Consider the following 25,185-nt stretch of genomic DNA (forward strand, 5'->3'; position numbering starts at 1 on the left):
GGTATCTGATCTCATTTAACGCAAAAATTAGTATTTGGTTGTAATAAAAAATTTGGACCAGCCTATATGAGTATGGCACCCGCTCAAAATAAACGCAACGGAACGATATTTTTTGATGAGCACCACACTACAGACTGCCGGTGTGTGATTTCACGTGCAAATAACGTAACGTTGAGATAATTTTAGCAACTCCAAAATCCTCATTCTGAAAATAGAGTGAATATTTAGCCTGCAAAATGGCTGGTTTGAATCAGCAACAGCAGATGCAGCTTCTGGCTGAGCTGGAAATTGAAATGATGGCCGATATGTATAACAGGTCAGTATTTTATTAGTTTAAAACGTTTCGGCCCCCCACCACCTGACCACCTGACCACCACCATCTCATTAATTCTCAATCTGATTAGTGATTCTTCTGCTGGATCTCATTTCTCACGAGTCACATAACCCATAATGGGTGCATTCGTTTAGCTTTCCTGGGTCGACCTTGCAGTGCTCACTCGGGTGAGCCCCTGACAAGAGCTAATCGAACGATCACACTCGCCCTCTCGTGGTGATGGCATGCACCTCAGCAGGTCACACTCACAAGCAGGGCACTGGGGGCTGACCCGGGGGAGCCCCTTCAACAAAGCTGTTTGAACGAACCGGGGCAGACCGGGGTCGACCTAGCTAGGGAAGCTAAACGAACGTACCCAATGTGACATTCAATTCAACAAGTGCAGTTACGGCCACCACAACCGAACGTAAAAGTAAACCTCACGGCGCGGCGGCGTAAGCCATAAACCCTAAAAACGGAATTTCTCTCATTTTTTGTTTTGGTTAAATAAATATTATATTATTTTATTTTTAATATTAATTAAAATACTAATTTTTTTCAAAACGAATGAAAAAATAGGTGGCATAAAAATATCCAATATCATTCCTGTCAAGTATTATTATTTGTTTACCCCGCACGAGTGCAGCCAAATTACTACTGACAAGCATGGTGTACAAGCTACATTTAGATTGTCTCTGCATTACCAATTTCCAATATTTTTTTTATTAAAGTAAACAAGACAATGACATGTTGCAGGCCTTGAACTTTGCTCTATGAAGGGGTACAGCAATTTGTTATCTGGTAATAAGGGGCACCTTTTAAGTTCTAGTTCAACTATGGGGAAAATGTGAGTTTGTATCAGTTTTGAAGAGGGCACCACAGCAAAAGCAAATGTCACCTGATGTTGTTTTAACTGTGCTTGATATTCTCTACTTGTTTTGTTTCCGTAATCCCTAGGATGACGTCCGCCTGCCAGAAGAAGTGCATAGCAGCATCTTACGGCGAAGGAGATTTATCCAAAGGAGAATCCGTCTGTCTGGACCGTTGCGTCGCAAAGTACCTGGAAGTTCACGACAACCTTGGAAAGAAACTGACGGAGAAATCCATGCAGGATCAACAACTACAACAGCAGCAAGGTGCCGAGAAAAAGAGCTAGTGATGTCAGGAAACCTTTAGGGACTTATTTTCATGCAGAGGTGCTCACTATATGAACTCCCAAGACTGGGGGAGTTTACGATCGATGGTGGATTTGATTGCCTGGAGTGTGGAGGTTGTCTGGGAGGTTGTCTGGAAAGAGAACTGTTGAGAAATTCAACTGAACTTCTGTTTTTTGAAGTTTTTTTAAGTGACTGGCTCGGACCTGTGATGTTACTTTTTCAATATTGAGTAGAAAGATCTAGGTCCTTGTTTAAGAGTAAATTCTACCACCAAAGAATTTCTCCATGATCCGAATGTTTAAATGTAAATCTAAATGCATCTGGTCAGGGCCGAATTGGGAGGGGGGGGGGAATCCACAAGATCGCAGAACTTTCAGGGACAGCATTTTATTTACAAGACCAAAATTAAAGTAAAGAAACTAGAATCAAAATGAGAACTTGGTTTTATCATCTAACCTGTTTCATTTGAACATAACATTGAGAGAAGATTGATCTCATCTGTTTTATGGGCAATACTCAGCAGGATTGAAAGATTCTTGTGAAACTCAAAGCCAACATTTGAAAATCATTCTTTTGAGAAAAAGATGTTGAGTTAGGGAAATTTCATTTTAGACATAATTGTCAATAATACAGTGAGTTATGTTTACTCAATGAAAGACACAAGACCGTCGGACTTGTCCAGTCTTGGGCCCAAACACTGAAATCACTTGCCTCGTGTCGGTGAACCATTGTTAAATTCGAGCCCTGCTTGAAACTTAGACGAAAACAAGAGCTGTTTTGCAGCGCTGCGCTACGAAACAGCTAACAGGCCTGATACTTCACGGAGGCAACGGAGGCGATTGCCTCCGTTGCCCCTTGCCATTGCCTTGGTGCCCTTGAAATGCTCCAGTAGAAATTTACAATTTCATCATAGGGTGCCCTTTGCCACAGAGAAAATGCCTTGGTGCCCTTGCCCTTTCAAAAACGAAGCATACAGGCCTGAGCTAACAACTAGTTTGATCATTTATGGGTCCACTCTTTAAATGAAATATGGACAGAACTATAGCCCTTTTCACACTGTAGCTTTCATTCCCATGGAATGCAACCCTGGGAAGGCACCAGGAGTTCCCCCCCCCCCAAGTTAACCTGGCGCACTTTCACACTATGCCCCTATTCCATGGGGTTCCAGCTGCAGATTTCAAAATTACTTCACTTGCCCCTTTTCAAGAGCAGGGGTGGCTATTACCCGAGGTGTGCCCAATTGCCGGGGTAGAGCGGGAGTAAAGCAATACAAGTGTTAAAGGGCCGGCTGTATAGGGAATAGGGTAGTGTGAGAAGGTCTACAGACATCAATCAGAAATCGCCAGAAAAATAATCAAATTTGAAGCATTTATTGTAAAGTCAATTTCAAAGTCAAACATGTTTTTCATTTTAAGTTTTAATGTATTTAAAAATCATTTTACTATTGTGTAATTGACAAGTTTTATGTTGGAAATAAATTGGAGTATTTTGCCAACTGGAATACAATGGTGGAAGTAAATTAGTAACAGACTATTTCAGAAACTAACATGCAAGTTAAATAACATTATTTGTTTTTACCCTTTATCGATGTGAATTCTCTTTACAGTGCTGAATATACAGTGCTTAATTGAATTAGGCACTGTATATTCAGCACTTTACAGAGTTCTGTGGGGGGAAAAAAACAGGCAAATCACACAAGGGATTTATTTATATAATTTTTCACAGAGTTCGGGAAAGTACCAAGTATTCAGTGCTGACAGGGGCAAGAGTCATTACCAACAAAAAAAGTCTGAAACTTGGATACAAATTCAAAGGTATATTGAAATTATACCATTTCTACTGTTTGATAACCCCTGGGGTTATAGATTCCAGGATTTCTGTTTTTGTAGAAAAAAGTATTGTCTGATTTTCTTCATCAGGACGACATAAAAAGTCTGTGCTGAATACACATCAGTGTATGGGTAAAAACAAATTGTATTCTTTATCCTTAGCCCTATGCAAGTATAACATCTACATGTATGCAAACATCGTTTTCAGTCCAGTGATTACCTGGTACAAATCTATAACAAAAATTATTGTAATTGGCGATTTTCATTTCATAATTACAAAACTGAACCGATTCTTTCATAAAACGTTTAAATAAAGTTGGTTTAAACCAATATTGACTAACGACATACAAATAGGTTCCCCAAGATCTGCACAAGACTTGTGGAGTTTTTAAAGACTATAATAAGAAACACTTTTAGTACTTTGGATACAAAAAAATAAAACACAAAGTTTATGGGGGAAAAAAGATTGTAAAGATTTGAAGAGGCAGACATTGTGGCCAAGCACACAAAACTTTGTCCAATACTTTGATTTTTTAAAAGAGGAAATCAACGATAGGTCATACAATGAATGTTTGCCTGTATAATATTAGGCATGAGAACTTTCTGACTTTTATCTGAGTTCAGACTTTTTTTGTATGTGCTTGGTGACAAAAAGTAGCTGTTTTCTTCCAACATAAACAAATCCTGCTCTTTGATCTACTTCTCTAGCGCTAAGGATACTGTTCCTAAAAGCTCCTTGGAGTCTGTAACTCCAGCGGTGGATTTCCCAAAGAGTTAAGACTAGTCTTGTCTCGACTTGAGACAAGTTACTCGTCCTAACTTGGGACTAGCCATACGTTTTTAATATCTCCTAGAACTAGTCCTAAGTTAGGACTAGTCCTAACTCTTTGTGAAATCGACCCAGGGGGTTATCAAAAGGTGGCAATGACATTGTAGTTTACCACCTCAAATTTTGATCCTCTTTTCAGACTTTGGTTTGCCATGACTCTCATTTCTGTAATATGCACCAACATATATTTAACTTCTTGGTTAAGTAAGGTTAGTATGCACCTAAGTACAAGACTTAAAGGAACACGTTGCCTTGGATCGGTCGAGTTGGTCTTTGAAAAGCGTTTGTAACCGTTTCTTATAAAATGCATATGGGTAGAAAGATGTTGTAAAAGTAGAATACAATGATCCACACAAACATGCCTCGAAATTGCCAGGTTTTCCTTTTACCTCGTCGACAAACACGGCCGGCCATTTATGGGAGTCAAATTTTTGACCCCCATAAATGGCCGACCGTGTTAGTTCGCACAGTAAAAGGAAAACCACGCAATTTCGAGGCAAACTTGTGTGGATCATTGTATTCTACCTTTAAAACATCTTTCCAACCATATGCATTTTATAACAAACGGTTACAAAGGCTATTTATAGACCAACTCATCCATCCAAGGCAACGTGTTCCTTTAAAGGAACATTACAGAATTGGTTTTGCTCACAAAAAAAGTTGCTGGAAGTGTAAGCACATGTAATCCACCATTACATAAACTGACAAGCGTTTGAGATCGATCAGCCATCTGGGTCAAGAGAAAGTAGTGATAAACATATTACACATTTCGCATGACATTGATTCAAAATAACCAAAAAATTATAAAAAATGCTCACTGAGCGATCATCTCCAAATGGAAAATTAGTTTTATTTATTTCTCATCAAATTTTACATCTCGGACAGAAATATTTCAAGGGATGCTTTCTACTATCATTAGAATGTGTAAGTTTTATGTAAATCTGTGATCTTCAAGGGTCGAAATTGCCACTAGCCCGCTAGCCCGGGACTACCAGATTAGTGGACAAATAATGCAAAAATCATCATCACAAACAATAAAGAACTATGTTATTGGTGTATTGTAAAGTTTGAGCCGTGACGCGAGACATATAATGTGTCTTTCGGGCTACCAAAATCTAATCAGGGCTACTAAAAATTATTGGTCACTAGCCCTGCTGACTACCATGGAAATACACTTAATTTCGACCCCTGGTGATCTTGGACAAGTTTTTTTCTTACCAATTCTGTAATGTTCCCTTTTAATGTTTGACATTAAAATACTGTAATAATCACAGACATAAAGGTTCTTTATGTATGTGGTAATAATACTATATTAATAGTAAATGAACAAACTATACAAACTTGTATTAAGTATCAATTTTAAAAAGCCACTATTTTTGTTAAGGCCACTACTACTTTGCACATTCCCTTCACCTCTATTTCACCATTTTCTATATAATACATTATTTCAAAATACCTTCACAGGATGCTATCACTCAGTTTCAAAAAGCTTTTTGTGAATAAATAAAACATACAGCATATTTTAAGTAAAAAGCGGAAGGATATTTACACATTTCGCTTTAGCTAAAAGCAGTGAACGACTCAAACTTAAAAAACTTAAAAAAAGCTCAGGTGAAAAATTCTCCAACCCATATCACTCCGTAGAGAATATTTTGCAAAATAATTTATACTTTCAACATCTGCATCGCTTTTCACAAGTAACTTGTTTTGGATATTAATGTTTGGAATAGTTACCAGTCTATGATTCAACCTTTAAACGGTCAAGTTGGAACACTAAAAAAGTAATACTTTATCATTTTTTTTTTATAAATAGAGTGTCGATTTTATTTTAATAAAAACTAGCAAGACAAAGGTAAGTACGGATAAATATAATATGAAACGGAAGAAATTCTTACAAAAGAATACAAGATACAAAATATTTTGCAGCTTTTAGATTTACAGTGCATATCTCCATATATGTAACTATGCACATATATTTAATTCTTGAGCTCGAAAACATAAAACAGCTATGCAGAAAAAAATAATCACAAAATTTAATATTTTTTTGTCTAACAGATTTGATGAAACAAGCCACTAGATTTGAATTACTATTTTGATTAAAATAGGTTTCTCGGGTAATATAATACAAATAAAAAGCATTTGTAATGCGCCAAATCAATCAAAAGTGGTGTTCAAGTCACCAGAGGCACAGGAACAATGTAAACAAAACAAAACACAGACATAATATATCCAGTGAAAAGAAAGCAAAATAGAAATTAGGGAAAACACACAATAATTAACAAGTACTGTGACCATGAGGCCAGAGCCCAATTTCATAGAGCTGCTTAAGCACAAAATTTTGCTTAAGCAAAAAACCCTTGCTTCGTAAAATCAGATTACCAGCTAAGACTCCACTCAATTGTTAAGCTAAGTAAACAATAGCTAAATACAAGTCACAAGAAATGTATGTGGCATGAAATTTTTTGCCAGTAACATGTGTAAAATAAGCGAGCTATTTTCATGCTTAAGCAAACTTTTTGCTTAAGCAGCTCTATGAAATTGGCCCCTGGAGGCTGAAGACTGTGCAAAGAGCATGAAGAAGTAGAGAAAACCTAATTGTGGAAAGACCATCCAAAATCAGGATAATTCCCAGGAAAGTTGACATTGCAGCACCAACCGGCCTGGAATTTCAGAGACCATGGCCTCCATTGCCCTTGTCTTGGCATTGGTGCCCCTTCAAAAGTTTCCACTTTAACCAATGGAAGTGCCCTTTTCAAAATGAAAATTCAATGCCTGACCTAACGGTCAAAGGTAGGCCCTTTTCAAATTGGCGGTTACAGATACGGCTACAGCTGTTGCTAAGGAAGTACTTTAGCATGACACAGAAATCCTGACCTAGCCGTAGCTGTAGCCACCAATACAGACAATGCCGTATATTGTAAGAAATGAACAACCATTAACTGGATTGACCTTTCCCAAACCCCTTAGAAGACAACAAACTCATGCAACAAATGACTGCTAGACTAAGAATAGATACAACCAGGGGTTTATTTCATAGACCTGCTTAAGCAAAAAGCAAAAACTAGTTAACCACAACAAGCATGTGCTTTCCAGAATAAGGTTACCAGCCATAAGGTTACCAAGCCTGTGACATGTTTGGCCTGGTACACTGCTGATTATGCTTAGCGGGTAAAAAAATGACGTCAACATTTGTTGGCCCAGTGAGACTTAATAATTAAAAATCTTGCTTAACAAGGTCCCGTTATTTGCGCCCTTGTATCCAACCACTGGCGTCCTGAACCAATGGTGAAGTCTCGTCGTTACTATCCGAGTAAACGCCGTGGCTGGTGTCGCGTCTTAAGAGTGCATCGTCATCACTATCATAGCGGACATAGTTGTAGTCGGAGTCAGTGAATTGTGTTGGAACGTTGCGTGTGCAGCCTCCCCGACCCCAGTAGATGATAGCATTCAAGAAGGCTTGCAAGGGATTCATAATCGCCTTGAGGAGGACATGAAAGACAAAACATGAGCGTAAAAAGGAAATGCAAAGTGGTGTGTTATAAATAAGCTTAGCATTGTCTGTTTTCTATTTTATTGAAAGTTAAACATTTCAAATGCTTTTGGGTTGAAAAAAAGACCAATTTACTAGAGCAGTATTTGAACCAATGACCTCCGGATTAACAGGCTGACGCTCTACAAACTGACTGGCACCCTTGAACAAAGATATTTACAAAACAAGGAGCCCTAAAGATAGCTCAGTTTGTAGAGCGCTGGCAGGTTAATCTCAAGGTCGTACCTTATGACCAGGTTAATTTCAAGGTCGTTGGTTCAAATTGATAAATACATAACCAATAGTGGCAACAAACTGTGGCTTTAACATTAAAAACAACTTGTATATATATACTTGTACACAACACAGTGATGAAATAAGAAATAAGCTACCTCAAAACTTCACCTCAGAAGTGATGCAATGCACAATAATGAGAAAATTCTAAGAATGAGAAGAAAAAAATTAGCTGCTGCAGCCTGCAAACCAACCAAAAGGACCTAGAGTCTTTCTTAAAGGATTCAGGCTAAAGACACTGTGCCTCTGAGAAAGACTCGTGCTACATGTAGGGTCGAAACATCAGGCCATTAACTATTTTTGGGCAAAACTATATATGAAGTTTAACTATTCTCCTGACTGACTAAAGTAGACTTACCGTGGCAACCCAGATAATGGCTGAGAAGGTATTGAATTCATGCCAAATGTTTTTCTCTCTGACTACACTTCTAAACAGGAAGCAGCCATTGATGACATTGGGTAACCAACTAGAATTAGAAATAAAACCTCTGGATTATTATTTAATTATCATTTTATTTCTCTACAAAATTTCAATAAAATTACACACAAAATTATATAAAAGTGATATGGATTTTCCTATAGCCTAAAAGTTCACGGCAGCTTTTTTTTGTAATCTGTCATTAACTTACCATACAGTGAACACCACAACAATCATCAGGAACTTGTTCTGGACTTGACTTTGTATCTTGCGCTCTCTGTCCGTATAGATACCCCTTGCCATCAGTAGAGGGCCAACTGAAGAAGAAAACACAAATATTGTAAACAGCAACCCTCCTACTGTTTTACCAGTCAACACCATCTCCTGTGGTTCCGAATGATAGATAAACTAAGCCAAACTGCAGTATATAATGTTATGTTGTGAATACATCTTAACAGTACACAGTGAACCCTCCCACTGTTTTACCCTTCAATATCATCTACCGTGGTAGTGAATGATAGATACACTAAGCCGAAAAGCAGTATGATAGTAAGTGGTAAATACACCTACACAGTATGTCTGACCATTTACCATAATCCATTATGGTTTTTAACAATAGGCTATAAAAAAAATGGCCAGCCACCATTGTTAAAGGCCAGCCACCGTTGTTAAAGGCCAACCACCATTGTTAAAGGCCAGCCACCATTTTGAATGGCTAGCCACCATGTCTGACCATTCAATTCATATTTATATTTATATTTATACATTTTTAATGATTCCTGTAAGCAAAGTGGCGGCATTCCGCTGTTGGATATCAATAATAAATAAATTTTCAAAAATAAATAAATTTAATTAAAATTTTATCCATACTAAAGTTTTGACTGATGGATAAATGGTACTAAAATGCAATCATCAAGGGTGAATACATCCTCTTAAACTGTTAAAGCTTTGCACACAATCATGCCACCGTGCACAATCTGTGCAGTCAAACGAATTACAAATGGTTGGTCGACACACTGCAAAATCTCACCAAAAGTAGAATGTTTTATATTTTCATTCCTTGTGTGTAAATATACAAGTACAAGCACAAAAAGTAACAAATATAACATCACAAAAAAGAATAGTTGTACCAGCTAGGAGCTGGCGGATTGCCTAAAAGATACAACAAGTTTCGGTCAAGGAAATATAATTTTAACAAACTACAATGTATGTACATGTATCTATATCATTCAGAGACAACACTAAGAAATGTTAAAAGTGGTATTATTCGAAACAAACAAGATTATAAACATATTACGAAAATGTGTTGACTGGGGCACTATTACAAAGACCTGCTAAGCGGAACCTTGGGCGAGCCAGCCCAATTTCATAGTGCTGCTTAGCTACCGATTTTGTGCTGATTAGCTTACTATATGGTTTCCATTTCATGGCACTGCTAACTGTTAGCCCAAAAAAAGGCGGCTAACCTTCCAGTGCTTACTGCACGGAAATAAAATGACGTCACAATGCAAATCCACGGTGACACTCAATATGGATGCCCAATACGCTTGCACCTCAGCAAATTTTTCTGCTACAGTAAGCTTGAAAATTTGCTGACCAATGCGCAGCGCTATGCAATTGGGCCCTGTTTGCATTGCTTGGAATTTTGCTAAGCGAAATTTTTTACTTTTTCCTTGAAAGATAACTTTGGGGGACCAGTCACAACCAGTTATATTAATTGGTCTAATTACCTTTCTTAGCGGAGTACCAGTACAATATGGGGTTGACGCTGAGCACAATGAACATGGGTACGTAGGACACCAGGTAATGGGGTAGTAGGTATGTCCATGCATTCACTGTCGGGTCACACTTCAAACTGTTGAAGAAATTAGAGAGTTATTAACAATTAATAACACTAACAAAGTTATTTTTGTTTAGGGTAGTTTACACAGTGAGCCTGCATGTCCATTCAAATGTTGCACATTTTAAAAGATTTTTCCAACCAAGGGCAATAAAAAAAAAATCAGAAAAAAGACTTAAAGGCAGTGGACACTATTGGTAATTGTCAAAGACTAGTCTTCACAGTTGGTGTATCTCAACATATGCATAAAATAACAAACCTGTGAAAATTTGAGCTCAATCAGTCGTCGAAGTTCTGAGATATTAATGAAAGAAAAAAACACCCTTCTCGCACCATGGTCACACGAAGTTGTGTGCTTTCAGATGCTTGATTTCGAGACCTCAAATTCTTAATCTGAGGTCTCGAAGTCAAATTCGTGGAAAATTACTTCTTTCTTGAACCCTAACTTTATCACTTCAGAGGGAGCCGTTTCTCACAGTGTTTTATACTATCAAACTCTCCCCGTTACTCGTAATCAAGAAAGGTTTATGATAATAATTATTTTGAGTAATTACCAATAGTGCCCAGTGCCTTTAAGTAGGACTAACATCATGCCTGCATAACAATGCATGTATTTCTTGGTTCCCGATTGATGAGTGACTTACTCTAATGCAGATGACTTATACATGTACCCCAACCCTACACCCACCATCACACCAGGCAGCAACCAGCTCAATGCAGAGTATAACGGGAACAAATTCCTGATGAAACAAACAAAATCAAAAATAGTCAGATAAAATGAGAAACAGTCAAACAATCATAGACTTTTCAGGCTACTTCATCACAATATTTCTGAGGGCAAAGGAATCGGAAATCAGACTTAGGAAGGAAAAATGTTATGCCTGAACAACACAGCTCTGGGCCCCATCAATTAACAGATTTTTGATTCCAGAAATAGGTTACCAGCATTCTACAACACTTGGTGACTAGTTTCCTGCTAAATTGTGCTTAGAAGACAATTTTAAAGGAACATTACAAAATTGGTAAGAAAAAAAAATCTTGAAGATCACAGATTCACATCAAAGTTTACACGGTCTAATGATGATGATAGAAGAAAACATTCCTTAAAATATTTCTGCCTGAAATGTCATATTTAATGAGAAATAAATAACTTAACTTTGCGTTTAGAGTTTATCGCTCAGTGAGCGTTTTATTCATTTTTTTGCTTGCATCAATGCCATGCAAAATGTGTAATCGGTTTTTCACTATTTTCTTGTGACCCAGATGGCCGATCGATCTCAAACTTCTACAGGTTTTTCAGTTTATGTATATGGTGGATTACATAAAGTGCTTACACTGCCAGCAACTGTTTTGTTAGCAAAACCAATTCTGTAATGTTCCTTTAAAGCAACATTTTCTGCTTGACCCTTGGTCTGCCCCCGGTCTGCCCTGGCAAATGGGCATACTCTGGGTATAGCCTCCCCTGCTCCAGAGTAGGGGTAAGCGGTAGGCTGGACCATGCAGCCTAAGTGAAGTAACGTAAAGTCTAAGATTAGGTCTGGAAAAAAAAGTGCTACCACAACATTTTGTATTTTTTGATCAGACTAAAAATGAGTAGCACTACCACGAATTGCTGAAAATGTTATCAGCAGAGCACTGAACCAAAATTGAACGATTGTTCTGTAATGCATAGATTGTGCAACGAATTTTACCTGTTTTTTCCTCTGAGCATCAAATGGACATCAACTGCATAGAAGAATGTCCAAAAGTAGGTGGCTACAAAGAAATATTGAATCCATGCCTGTTGATGAGAGATGTGACCAAAGGAATTAATACAATTGTGTTTATTATTATTTATTCAACCTCAACAAAACAATATAAAAAACTAAAACACAAGGCAAAATGAGGAGCTATAAAACCAAAACAGAAACAACAAAGCAAAACATAATTACAGGCCACGCCCTAAAACAGGCTGAACAGTAAAATACAGAAATAATGTGATGACATGAGGGCAGCTAGAACAATGGAAAATTAGTGTATGAGGCATTAGCACATACAATCTCGGAAGGACACAACAAAAATATCAAACAAAAGGACAAAATGGGACAGACACAGAATCTGGAGTACTTATGATCTGCAAGATTTGGTTGTGAGACTTTATTTTTATCAACAAGTGCGGCCATTTTAATACGCCATGTTTACAGGTGTAAACAACAGAAGATATAGATAGAGCTGCGGGCTCTCCTGATTCTGCAGAGAGTTCCCTGAAAATAAACCCATCTTTCCATATATTCTTATGAACAAATTCGAAAATCACCCTGATAATGGAATCTTCTTCCCGTTTTTTGTTAATGCAATAAGAGACTTTAGGACGGTCCTTTTTCAGTTCTCGCCAGTAGTCCGCTTGCTCAGACATACTGAGCAAGTGCGCGGACGCTCAGAGATGCAAAAAAGCACCGTTATGTTTGCTGCAACCAGCGTCTCCAATTCTAACCATCTCCCCAACTGAAAGCTCTGAACCCCAATAAATAGGGCAACATGTCTAACACACTTCACTCTCCCTGACATGAGCAAGCTAATCGAAGCGATGAGACCAATTAAGAACTCACTCCGCGGCAGTTAATTTATTGCAATAACTGTATTAGTGTGCCACAGTCAGTGCCTACGATCAAACATTAAACTTTGACATATTCACACACGCTTACGTTAAAGGCACTGTGACACCTTTGGTAATTGTCAAAGACCAGTATTCTTACTTAGTGTATCCCAAAATTAAAATTGTTCTCACTTGGTATATCCAAAACGCATATTATTAGAGTGAGAAATTACATCTTTCTCAAAAACAACATTACTTCAGAGGGAGCCGTTTCTCACAATGTGAAAAACATACCTGTGGAAATATGAACTCAATTGGTCATGGTAGTTCCAAGAGAATAATGAATAAAAAATTGTGTGTTTTCAGATGCAAAATAAAAGGCTTCAGGCATGAAGTCTTTTATTATTTGAGTGAGAAACTGCATCTTTCTCACAAAACTACTTCAGAGGGAGCCGTTTGTCACATTGTTTTATCAACAGCTCTTCATTGCTTTTTATAAGTTTTTTTATGCTAACAACCATTTGGAGTAATTACAATGTCCAGTGCCTCACCAACATTTATAAAGCACCATAATCATACCGACATGCTCTAGGATGCTGAACATGGCACTGCCTTTTAGAACCAGTGATTTCATGGCACCTTTAATACTCGGATACTGGGTTCTGTTTTTAGCAGAGTGTTAGTAAACAACACCATTAATTAGTTGTGTACTGATCGATGGTGACTTACTGTAGAAATGATGCAGGTATACTTGTAGGGCAAATTGTTTTCTGTAGCGTTGTGTAAAGCCTCTTCTGTATTGTTATGATGGACCGACAGATTGATTTGTGATAAGTTAGCAATGGCAATAGTTAGCACACCTAGTGGACAAAAAAAAGGAAATAGATTAGAAACAAATTAGTTAAAATTAAAGTGTGTTGAAGGGGGTGTTATATAGCTGGTGCTGCGATTTACCGCGCTCCAAGCTAACCATTAACAAACCATCTCTGCCCTCACAGGTACCGATTTTACCCTTTGAGTGGAGAGAAGCAACATGGTTAAGTGTCTTGCTCAATGACACAAGTGTCACCACTGGGATTCAAACCCACATCCCGATGAACCACCAGAACTCGAGTCCAGTGGTCTTATCCGCTTGGCCTTGACACCCCCAGGTCTTTGGCCTTGGTGCCCCTTTAAAAGTTTCCCACAGACTTTAAAGTCACCTGGAAGTGGTATTTTTCAAAATAAAGCTTTTGTCACTAATATTGTGTTTTGATGAGTTGAATGTGAATAAACAGTTAACTAAGGTTTTAAAAAATCAGTTCTTATGTTATTTACAAATTTAAGAGTAGACCCCGACCCGAGAGGGCGCTGTTCGTGACGTCAATCGAGGCAGACTTTGCCTGTAATGCGTAGAGTAAACACAATTGCAAAGTACATGTTCGGACCAAGTCGTGAGTTTGTACGTCTCAACAACAAAAAAAATGTTTTTTTCCGGCAATGCCGACCAGGTGTATTGCTGCTGAATGCAGAAAAACACTTTTTGAAATGTACCAACTCACGACTTGGACGTACATGTATGTTGCACGTGTGTTTACTATACGCATTGCAGGCAAAGTCTGCCTTGAATGACGTCACAAAAGAGGTAGGCGGAGTCAGCCCCCAAACAACTTTATATATTTTTTAAACATATAAATCGTGACAAACAATTACTAAAAAAATTGTTTTATTGTTCGTAAGCATATACTCTTATGTTTGAAAGAAAAAAAATTCTATTTCCAGGTGACTTTAAGTTTTTACAATGGGTGCCCTTTACAAAGTGAAAATGACCTTCCCCTCTAAAAGATGAAATTTCAGACCTTAAGGTCCCCACAAAATTGTGCTTACCAGAATAAGGTTACCAGCCAAACTACCATGTAACATGTACAATTGGTGACTGGTATCCTACTCATTTCTGCTTAGCATGTTAAGCAATATTTTATGCTTTAAGCAGCTCTATGAAATTGGACCCAGTTAAGGCCCGGTCACACAAACCCCGATAACGAGAACGAAAACGAAAAACGATCAAAAAGTACGCCCTCTATTGGTTGAATGAGCGTGGGTGTATTCTGGGTGCATTCTGCGTGCATTTTTATTGTTCTCGTTTTTGATTCTTGTTATCAGGGCCTGTGTGATCGGGCTTTTACTACACACAGGTGAACACTCTCATTGCATTTTTATAGGGAAGGCAGTATTACATTTACCAGGTTCCCATTTGTCACCTGGTAGGCTCGTGTACCTACTGTCTGAGTGGTAATTGGGTTGGGGGGGGGGATGTTCGGGATTTGTTTGTCTGGCAGAGTCACATGCCTGTGGTCACGAGGACTTGCACAACAACATCAGCAAAGTCATTTAGCAATTTCGAGAATGTCTGGTTTCGACGGGCACATGACATTAACCCTGAATGTACCTGGTGGGCCAAACACAAGGTTTTACAACAATAATGTCAACAGTACAAAGTGCATGTATTATTAATTATTGGTGGGTTTTTTTATGTTCCGTGTTTTGATCGTAGGTCTTTTATGGCCTTTGTGCTTTTTAGTGTATATATTTATATCTTTAAAGGGATGCTGCAGTGAATTCAAATAAAACTGTTAATTTTGCTGTCATTTATTTCTGATGTATTGAACATCAATAAAATGTATTCCCGACATATCTGACTTGCGTATCGTAATTAGCGAATAAGTCATGCCCCCCTCCTTTTGTGGATTGTTACCGCCCCTACCATCGACGTCACGTTGGAAATTCAAACATATCGTCGGCAAAAAGAGTCTGGTCCCTAACTACACGCGCCTAGGTACCAGGCCACACAGTGCACACGTCTCTATATATGCACACAGCCAGGGGGCCCGACGGCGCGGGTGACCGACAAGACGTCACGTTTATGCAAATGAAGGCTCCCTTTTAGGGGCGGGGTGGGTTCCCCTAATCTCTTGAAAACCATTTTTAAAATACTTGCACATTTATTTAAAAATATAAAATAATATTTTAGGTTTAAAAAGTCATGTTTAATCATTTAAATGAATAAATAAAAAACTGCAGCCACCCTTTAAACATATTTATTGTGATTCAAATACAATTCGGCGTTTAGCTGTGACTTTTAAATGTTTTTAACAAACCAATTTTAAAAAAATTTGTGGTTTTTCTTGTTGACTACATGCAACTTACATGTATTTGAAAAGAATAATTGATGATTTTCATAACAATATTAACAATGAAAAAGAGAAGGTCAAAAGAGTGTTCAAAGATGTGACTGGGCAGGGTTTGGTGATTAATTACCTGTGAACAATTTCCCGTCATGGCCTGTGTAGCAAAGCAACATATGCCACACCAAATTGTAACCATAATTCGTCTGCTCAGAATTCAATGCTATTCAGTAATTAGTGTTCAGTGTGTGCAAAACAGATTCTTTTATCTATTTATTTTTTATTTAATGTTATTTATTGGTATACTATACAAACAAAATGACCAGCAGCAGTAGCTGAAAGGGTCATAAACAATGGTAACAAAATAAATGCATGTAAAAAATTAAAAACAATCACATATTTAAAGGGCAATTGAGTAAAAAGTACACAATTTACAAAACTCTCATAAATCTATTAGGGCCTACAGAGCAGTTGTGGAATGATAGATTTCCTGCAACTCACGTGTACAATGAGTTCTTAATAATTTGCTTTTCAAAATTGTTGGACAAAACCATTCAGAGTCTGCTAGGCAGTGCTAGCCCAAGGCCATCTGTTTTGTTTATTCATTTTATGTAATAGTAGGATTTGAAACTTTGCGTGGTGGAAGTATTTAAAGGATTTGGGTACTTTTTCAAAATGTCCATAGATTTACATTAAACTTACAGGGGATGAAGATAATGATAGTGGAAAGCTTCCCTTCAAATAATACATACTGAGGTGCTGTTACATAGTTTTTGAGAAATTAGTAAAACAATGTAATGAAAATACGTCTGTAAATGCTTAAAATAATTTTGGTCTCATGAGACCAAAATTATTTTTCATCACATTGTTTTACTCATTTCCCAAAAACTACAGCACCCCAGCACGTAATATTTTCAATAACAGGATGAATAGACATCGAGAAGAAATGTTCAGTTTTGGATGTGGGAGGGAAAACCCTAAATGGGGAAACCAACACAATCTGGGCCCAATTCCATAGCGCTGCTAAGCACAACAATTTGCTTAGCATAAAATTTCTTCCTTAAAAACAGGTTTACCAACCAAATTTCCATGTGATTTTCAGGATAAGCAAACAAAAGATGAATACCAGTAACAAGCACTATGTAACAAATGGAAATTTGGCTGGTAATCCTGTTTTTATCAGGGAAGAAATTTCATGCTTAGCAAATTTTTGTGCTTAGCAGCTCTATAAAATTGGGCCCGGGTAGTGGCTGGAAAACTAAACCCAATCCACATGCAAGGCTCCGCTGAGGTGGGGGTGTTCGGACCCAATCCCCAGGACAGAGGCAGGCCCAAAAACTTTCTAATTTAGGGGAAGCCAGGCATGAAATACCTTTCCTAGCATCATCAGTCGTTTTAAACTTTAAATTTATAACCAGTTTCCTAAATTTGATGGCAGTATTTTCCTGGATTTTTTTATATTTTATATTTTGTTACAATAAGACGTCCTTTTTCACTGTAAATTGTTTTGCTTTGTGTCTGTACTATGCTTGGGACCCAAGGAAAACCAGTGGTTACTGAATGGGTCAGTTGAAGTAAAAAATTAATAAATAAACGCATAAAGAATGAAAATATAAATTAACGTACCCACGGATGCAAGCACATCAGCAACTGACAACCACGTCAGAATTTTCCTGTGTCGCTGGACCACTCTGAAAGATTGTCTCTGTCTGGGAACGTACGCCTTCTTGGGCAGAAGGATGTACACTGCCCCAACGATACTCAAGCACGAGGACAAAATAGCGCAGATGTTGTACACCAGCGGCATGGCGAGCTCCCCTCTATGATACGGCCTGGCGTCCGACATGATCACGTCTTGCATGTGACTGGCGTTCCATTTGCTGATGTTGGGAGAGATCGAAGAGTGGACTGCACAGCAGATCAGGTCTAACGTTGGTGAGGCCATGATGAGTTACTGATCAAGGTGTATTCAGCTCGTCAATGAAATCATGTACATTTTATTAGACGTAAAATTTCTAGACCGCATCAACTCTCATGCTGGACACTCGACATGCTAATTAGGGTGACAATCTTTTCGCTGGGTTTCTTAAGTTCACGCCAAGGTTTGAAACGTGCGAGTATAAGTTCTGTCGACTTGACTTCCAGTAAAGTTTTCTACACTGCATCAACTTTCATGCTGGAGACTCGACATGCCATTAAGCTACAATCTTTTTCTAAATCCACGCAACGCCAAGGTTTTCAACCCGTGAGAATACGTTACGGTTCTGTTGACTTGACTTCCAGTTTGAACAATGTCACACCAACAAAACTAGGTACTATACTGTCAACAAGGTCTTTGAGAAACAAGAAAATTGCCCGTGAACTTTCAAGCATTCCAAGTGTCGTGTTTCCACTTCCTCCTTGTGGAGCCTTGACTTGTTTTTAAGGTCGAACGGCGATGACGACACGCAAACCTCACATTATTTCCTGCAGATCGGTCATGTCAGTCAACATTCTCTGATCCATCTGGCCTCTTTGAACTCGTCTCATCAATTTGTCTTGTCCTTTATTGCGGAAGAGAAGAAAAAAAATCACAATAAAAAAGTTGCTGTTTTAGTTATCAGGACTTCACATAATCAATTGTGATGATCACTAGGACAATGTTTACCAAGTTTTTACTTCCATTTTATATAGCATCCATAGAAAATATTTTTTAAAGGCACTGGACATGCTTGGTTATTGCTAAAAACCAGTATTCTTACTTGGTGTATCCCAATATAATTAAATGCATAAAATAACAAGTCTGTAAACATTTAGGCTCAATAGGGCATCGAAGTTGCAAAAAAATCAATCAAGGAAAAAAACCTGGGTGCACAAATTTGTGTGCTTTTAGATGCCTGAGAAATACTTCAGGCCTGAAGTCTTTCTCAGATTCAAATATTTGAGTGAGAAATTACCTCTTTCTCAAAAACTACATTACTTCAGAGGGAGCTGTTTCTCACAATGTTTTATACTATCAACAGCTCTCCATTGCTTGTTACCAAGTAAGTTGTCATGATTAATAAGTATTTTTAGTAATTGCCAAATGTGTCCAGTGCCTTTAAACATCATCCGTCTGGGGTTTTTCCTCTCTTATTTCCTGGAGACAAACCCTTAGAAATAACCTTTTCTATAAATAGCGATATTTATAGCCAACATGAACCTGGGACTTTCCACTGTCAACAGTCAGACTCAACTTATTAAATCAACATCAAATTTTATTAGTATGGTGATGACAGTGTTTTTTAAACATATGACCCCATCACTGTTATTTATCAAATAAACAAAACTTTGAACGCTATTAAATAAGCTTGGGGTTATTGCTTTTTTAACCCATAATATAAACTTTAAAAAAATCCTGATAATCGATGATGTCACCTTTTTATTTTTTAATTATGAAGTTCCAAAATCTCACAAACAAGTGGTAAAACACCCTGTAAATATGAAAATTCAATCAAGTATCGATCGAGTGTCAGTGGAAAGACAAGGGGAATAGAGGCAGATTAGGGCCTAATGGTTGTGGAAAACAAATAATGAAAACAAAACAGAGAACTAAAATAGAAGCGATAGTAACTAATTGGTTTACATGGTTAAGAGACCAACAGAGCCGCATATTGAGAGAGTTGTGAAAACTTGCGATTAGAAGCCATTTTTTTAAGGAATCAAAAGTGAACACAGCTGAACCATCAGCCTTAATATCAATGCGATGTGATGCATTTTCCTTCAGTAAATGAGAAATTAAAGGAACACGTTGCCTTGGATCAGACGAGTTGGTCTATAAAAAAGCGTTTGTAACCGTTTGTTGTTAAATGTATGGTTGGAAAGATGTGTTAAAAGTAGAATACAATGATCCATACAAGTTTGCCTTGAAATTGCGTGGTTTTCCTTTTACTGTGCGAACTAACACGATTGGCCATTTATGGGAGTCAAAAATTTGACTCCCATAAATGGCCGACTGTGTTAGTCGACGAGGTAAAAGGAAAACTGTGCAATTTCGAGGCATGTTTGTGTGGATCATTGTATTCTACTTTTACAGCATCTTTCTACACACATGCATTTTATAACAAACGCTTTTCAAAGACCAACTCGACCGATCCAAGGCAACGTGTTCCTTTAATACCTTGTGAAAAATAGTACCTTTGTGCTGATTGAAAGCTGTTATTCTCTTCTCTTCTATTTATTGAGCAACTAAAGTTTAGAAGGAAGTGCTGGTAATGGCAGGGAGAATCACAATTATTCAGGCATTTATTCTCAATTGAAGAGTCAATAGTGACTGCTTTTTTTTTGTTCAAACTTCAAGACAATCGACTGTGGTCAGTGCAATAGATGGCAGACTAACCCTTGAGGCATGATTTTACTTACAATCAGGCCTGGGCGAATTATTTGAATATCCGGTTAATGGCGAATAGGTTTTCCTATCTGTAACCGCGAATGCCTTTTTTTTCTTAACCGGATATCCGCATAGGGCGGAATAGCTATTTATAAACCGGATAGTTCTGTAATTACAACCAAGTAACCGGATATTCTGTAATATCCGAATATCCGCGGACGTCGAGCAACAACTGATAGGAATGTTTTGTCTGAATCCTTATGAAACTTCTATTAAGACAGCATAAAACAGCATAAATTAAGTATTTAACTATGCTCACCTCCGTGAAGAATCAAAACAATGATATTTCTGACGTAATTTGTTCAAAGATTACAAAAGTTTTCCTTCACGTAGAGTCAATCACGATAACAAGAAAAAGCAAATCGCCATCTTTAAATTAGATCCGGTCATTTTCATGAATGAACCGAGTGACACTGACTAAAACTAATATCAATCCGCCCATAAGAGCTCATTCACAAACGAACAGAGCCCTCTAGCGGCAAAAAAAAAATTTTTTTTTAAATTTTGTTTAATAGCGCCCTCTAGCGGCGAAAAAACTATTCGAATATCCGGGTAATTTCGGATAGTTGGCCAGCGGTATCCGAATAACAAAAATTCACTATTCGCCCAGCACTACTTACAATCAGTGAACTCCTGGATATGAGGGTCCATTTCTGGGGTGGAAAAGTTTAGCCTTGGGTAACGGGTTGCAACATTTTCTCTAAAGGGCTCTTCTGGCCAAGTTGACGTTTGCCTTTTTATTTGACATGTACAAGCCCCTTTTCAGTGCTCTTTTATGCCATTGACTATTTTGTATAAGATAAACTGGTGTCAGGGTAAAAACATTAAACACAATGTCTGCATTTAAATGGAACAAAAGATTTTAAAAAGAGGTAAATTATCACATTAAAGCGTAAGAATGTAACTTATACTCTGCAACAATGGTTCATCTCAAACTCCAGATTTCAAGTGGCGGGGAAACCAGGGGGGGGGGAACCTATGTACCACCTGAGTTAAATGCTAACTGCTTTTCAAGCGCTTAAACTGGGGGGTTTCCGAGGGCAAACAAATCAAAAATCTTATTTTAGTGGGAAGGATATCAGTTTGGTGTACGTGTGCAAACATGAAAGTGTTGACAACTTTAAACAACCCAAAGTTATCATCATCCAGATTAAATGTTAGTCACATTCATTACTCAAGTGCCATTGAATTTTGATGCACTTACAATTTCTATGCAAAGAAGTTTCGTTTTGAAAAATGTTTGCCTTTTTATGCAGTGACTGTGGAATTTGCAATGTTTATTTAGAAGAAGTCACGCTACAACTGTATAAACCCGAACAATCCAAAAGTTCAGCGTGGAAAGGTTCAAAGCAGGCTGTTTCAAAGTGTTGTATTTGCATTGTTTACATAACTCTGGCTTTATGACCTAATTATGTTCCACATTATGGGGTATTCTGGACCCAAATTTTGCAAATTTGATCAAAGTCTGCTGAATTGAACCAAGTCCTCAAAATATTGTTAACTTGATTTGTATTGGTTTTTAAGATTGTGTTATCTGGAGCGTTCTAATCCGGAGTTTTGTGAATTTTTGAACTGAAATTTATCGTCCACAATTTTACATGTTAGCAGCCTGCGATGCGTATAGTATCAGCCCGATATGCTTACTTCTCAGGGGAAACCCTAGTGTTGATCCTCATTCTGCTAATTTAAAACGGACTTGAGTTTGACAAGGTTTTATCTTGGTAATCCATAAGCTGCACCATACATTCACCTTGCCATTTTGTGCCGTGGTCTTGGCCGTGCAAATAAAGGGCTGAGCCAAAGGCAGGTTTCAAATGCGTCCAACCAAGACGCTGCCGGTGTCGTGCCACATAAGGTTCCGCCAAAGATTATAGAGCGCCGCAAGGCGCAATTTGCGGAACTGAAGCTTTATCTATTGTTGGAACGTGAAATACACATGGGCGTCATTTCCTCAAGTGAATGTTTTGTTTCCCATTGATAGGAATGGTAATTGTCTGCACTGATCTACTGTTGTATCAAAAGAGTTACTTGCCGAAATGGCGTCCAGCGGGATTTCACATTTCAGCCCGGGTTTCGCATTTTGCGCCTTCAGCGCTCTATAATCTTTGGTTCCGCTACTAAAAAGTGTCTGCTCTATCAGCAATATTACGATCTGATTGGCGATGCGTCTATGATGTCACATTGTATACGGGAGCTTGCTATAGTGTCGGCGGTTAGCGTGCGTCATCGTTGCTTGGCTTGCCTAGAACTCAGCTGACAAAACGTCACACAGATCAGAAAATTGTTTTCATCTGAATTTGCCTTTAACAATTTTTTGTATGTTAAAATTCGTAACATTAGTTTGAAAACAAAATAGTAACCTAAGTATAGGAAGTTTGTTAAATTTTTGTTTAAGAATACTACTAAGTGATATTTTGGATTTTTGTTGTACAGCAAATTCTTTGGGAACACTTTCTCTTCTGCTTGTAAATGCTTGTACTTGTCACTTTCTCACTGAGAGCACACACGTGATGCATCTGTCGATAGAGGGCGCACATTAACCTGACTCTCACATGGCGCTAGACTGGGCCCCTGTCTTTATCTGCAAAGATAAAGACAGGTCGCTGCCGCTAGATCACAGTGATTCCATTGGATACAATGATATCATTGGATACGTGCAGTGACATAGATGCCCATATAGTCACTGCTCTCAAGTCCGCAAAGAAATTTGACTGCGTATCTATATGTGAAATGACAGAGGTCAGAGGTCAAACTACATGCCGGTTTTGCAATTTTTGAGGCCGGTCTCTGTTGACGTTATTCACGAGCCTCAAAGAATGACGTCAGACGCTCAGGCTAACATGGTGCCACCACTTTTTCACTTATTTTTACAAAAAAGGATACCTCAATCATTGAGGTTATCAATATTATTCTTAGATAATGAATTCTGCATTCTGTACGAAACACCAGGCGTTTGTACAGTACTAAACAGATGCAGATGCAGATACAGGCATGACAAAATTGTAGCGCCATACAGAAACTTTTCCCATCATGGTCCTACCAATCGAGAGGTAGACATCTATGATCTAGAATTCTACCTCAATTGTCCTACACTACCTACATGTACCAAATCAAAGGCCTATCTTTCTGACTCCTATGCTATGATGTACTCCTAGAACTATTTCGGTTTCGTCCGGCTATCGTCTCCGTACGAAACCGAAATAGTTCTAGGAGTACATGTACCTCCTATGCTGGCACTGCCTTGGCGCCGGCCTCCGTGCCGGGCTCGGGCTGACAGTTACAATGGTTACCGGACAGCAGGAGGGAGTATTGGGAGCCAGTAAGTCCAGTCTCCGTTGCCTTTTGTTGTTGTTGTTTGTTGTGTATATGTGACTTGTGTGTTGTTTTGTAAATGGAGGCTTTTTCTACGTTTTCTTTGTAGTGATGATGCAACTCGACAGAGAAGTCACTGGGCTAAACCATAGGCTAAACTGTGCTAAACTGTAATAAAGGAAACATAAATTGTATATTCCACACTCATCTACCAGCCACCGTAACATACATTTCCGCCGAAACTGATGGCATAGAAAACTCACCAAAACAAGAAGGATGGTCCAAGGGAATGGAACACTTTCTCTGCTGCTTGTAAATGTTTGTACTTGTCACTTTCTCACACTGAGCGAGAGAGCGCACGTGATGCATCTACCGATAGAGGGCGCACATTAACCTGACTGTCACACAGGAGATCTGAGCGCGCAGCATTGCTTTGAAAGTTGGCCCCAGGGAGAGACCAATCATCGTAATAAAAGAGATATTAATATGTATTCCTAATAAACAAGACATAACTTTGTTTCAATGAATACATGCTGACTTTGTACACTCATAATGAACATAATTTAATGGAAAGTGTCATCCCAGTTTGCTGTCCCGGCTGCAAAGGGATTACTCCATCCATCAAGTATCACATGACGAGCCCGCGACCGCTTATGTTTTAAATCATAGTTACTGTGGGCGGGAAAAACTTATTCCCCAAAATAATTTCATCATTAATGCTCGTCCATTCCGTTTTAACAGAGTCGATATTTAGGCCTATGTCACGTGAGACAAATACGGGCATCCTGTTCAAGGCAACCTCTATGAATAATTTGAATTACTATGTTTTCTCGGGAACCTCTAGCGTGAGACACCTTTTGAAAAAAATACACATGTGCTTGGCCACGGTCACCTGTGACGGTCACCTGTGACAATAACAAGGCCCTTTATAGACCCCGCCGAAATTTATGTCATAAATTTACGTAATGCCCACAACCGTTTTAGTGCAATTTCTGCATTACTGTTGAGACTTAATTACTACAATCATGCATGAGGTCAATATTAGTCTCAACTAATATAAGGCAGGGCAAACTAGCTGAAAGGGGACCAGTGCGGGGGGGGGGGGGGGGGGGGAGGGTTGAAAGGAAAACTCTAGTTCACAATTCGAGAAGACGTAACGCAGATAATTAAAATTTTAGAAAGCAAAGGTGCGCATAGGCCAGAATCGATGTTGGACCTAACGTAAGAATAATAAAATAAAAAGCTTAAACATTTGAAACAATACAAATAGGATTACACGAGATTATTTTATTAGTCAATATAGAAAAACAAATTCATCCTCCTCAAATAATGTATTTGATTTTGTGAAATTTAAAATTAAAATATTAAAATAAAAACACAAATACAAACAGTCCAGACACCAAATTGGATGTAATTATTGTTTTACAAACAAAAGAACTGCAGTAGCACAAAAACTTGCATCAAACATTTTCGCTAAGTACTCAATGGGAAAAAAGTTATCAGCCATGATGTTTTAA

At 38.2% G+C, this 25,185-nt stretch overlaps 2 protein-coding genes across 2 annotated transcripts; one reads left to right on the forward strand and one right to left on the reverse strand.

Annotated features, from left to right (window-relative positions):
- The first annotated feature begins 142 nt into the window (after nt 1-142).
- On the forward strand, nt 143-6,246 carry LOC139938885 (mitochondrial import inner membrane translocase subunit Tim10-like). The gene is made up of 2 exons (XM_071934533.1): nt 143-316; nt 1,271-6,246. The coding sequence occupies exons 1-2, from the start codon at nt 237-239 to the stop codon at nt 1,467-1,469; spliced, it is 279 nt and encodes a 92-aa protein (XP_071790634.1). The 5' UTR covers nt 143-236; the 3' UTR covers nt 1,470-6,246.
- On the reverse strand, nt 2,872-24,009 carry LOC139938884 (G-protein coupled receptor 143-like). Its single transcript, XM_071934532.1, has 9 exons — nt 23,932-24,009; nt 17,575-18,491; nt 13,514-13,644; nt 11,901-11,989; nt 10,854-10,949; nt 10,100-10,224; nt 8,581-8,686; nt 8,310-8,418; nt 2,872-7,606 (listed from the first exon to the last, which is right to left on the reverse strand). The coding sequence occupies exons 2-9, from the start codon at nt 17,891-17,893 to the stop codon at nt 7,370-7,372; spliced, it is 1,212 nt and encodes a 403-aa protein (XP_071790633.1). The 5' UTR covers nt 17,894-18,491; nt 23,932-24,009; the 3' UTR covers nt 2,872-7,369.
- Nucleotides 24,010-25,185: the final 1,176 nt, after the last annotated feature.

This window comes from Asterias amurensis, chromosome 6 (assembly GCF_032118995.1).
Source record: "Asterias amurensis chromosome 6, ASM3211899v1".
NCBI lineage: Eukaryota > Metazoa > Echinodermata > Asteroidea > Forcipulatida > Asteriidae > Asterias > Asterias amurensis.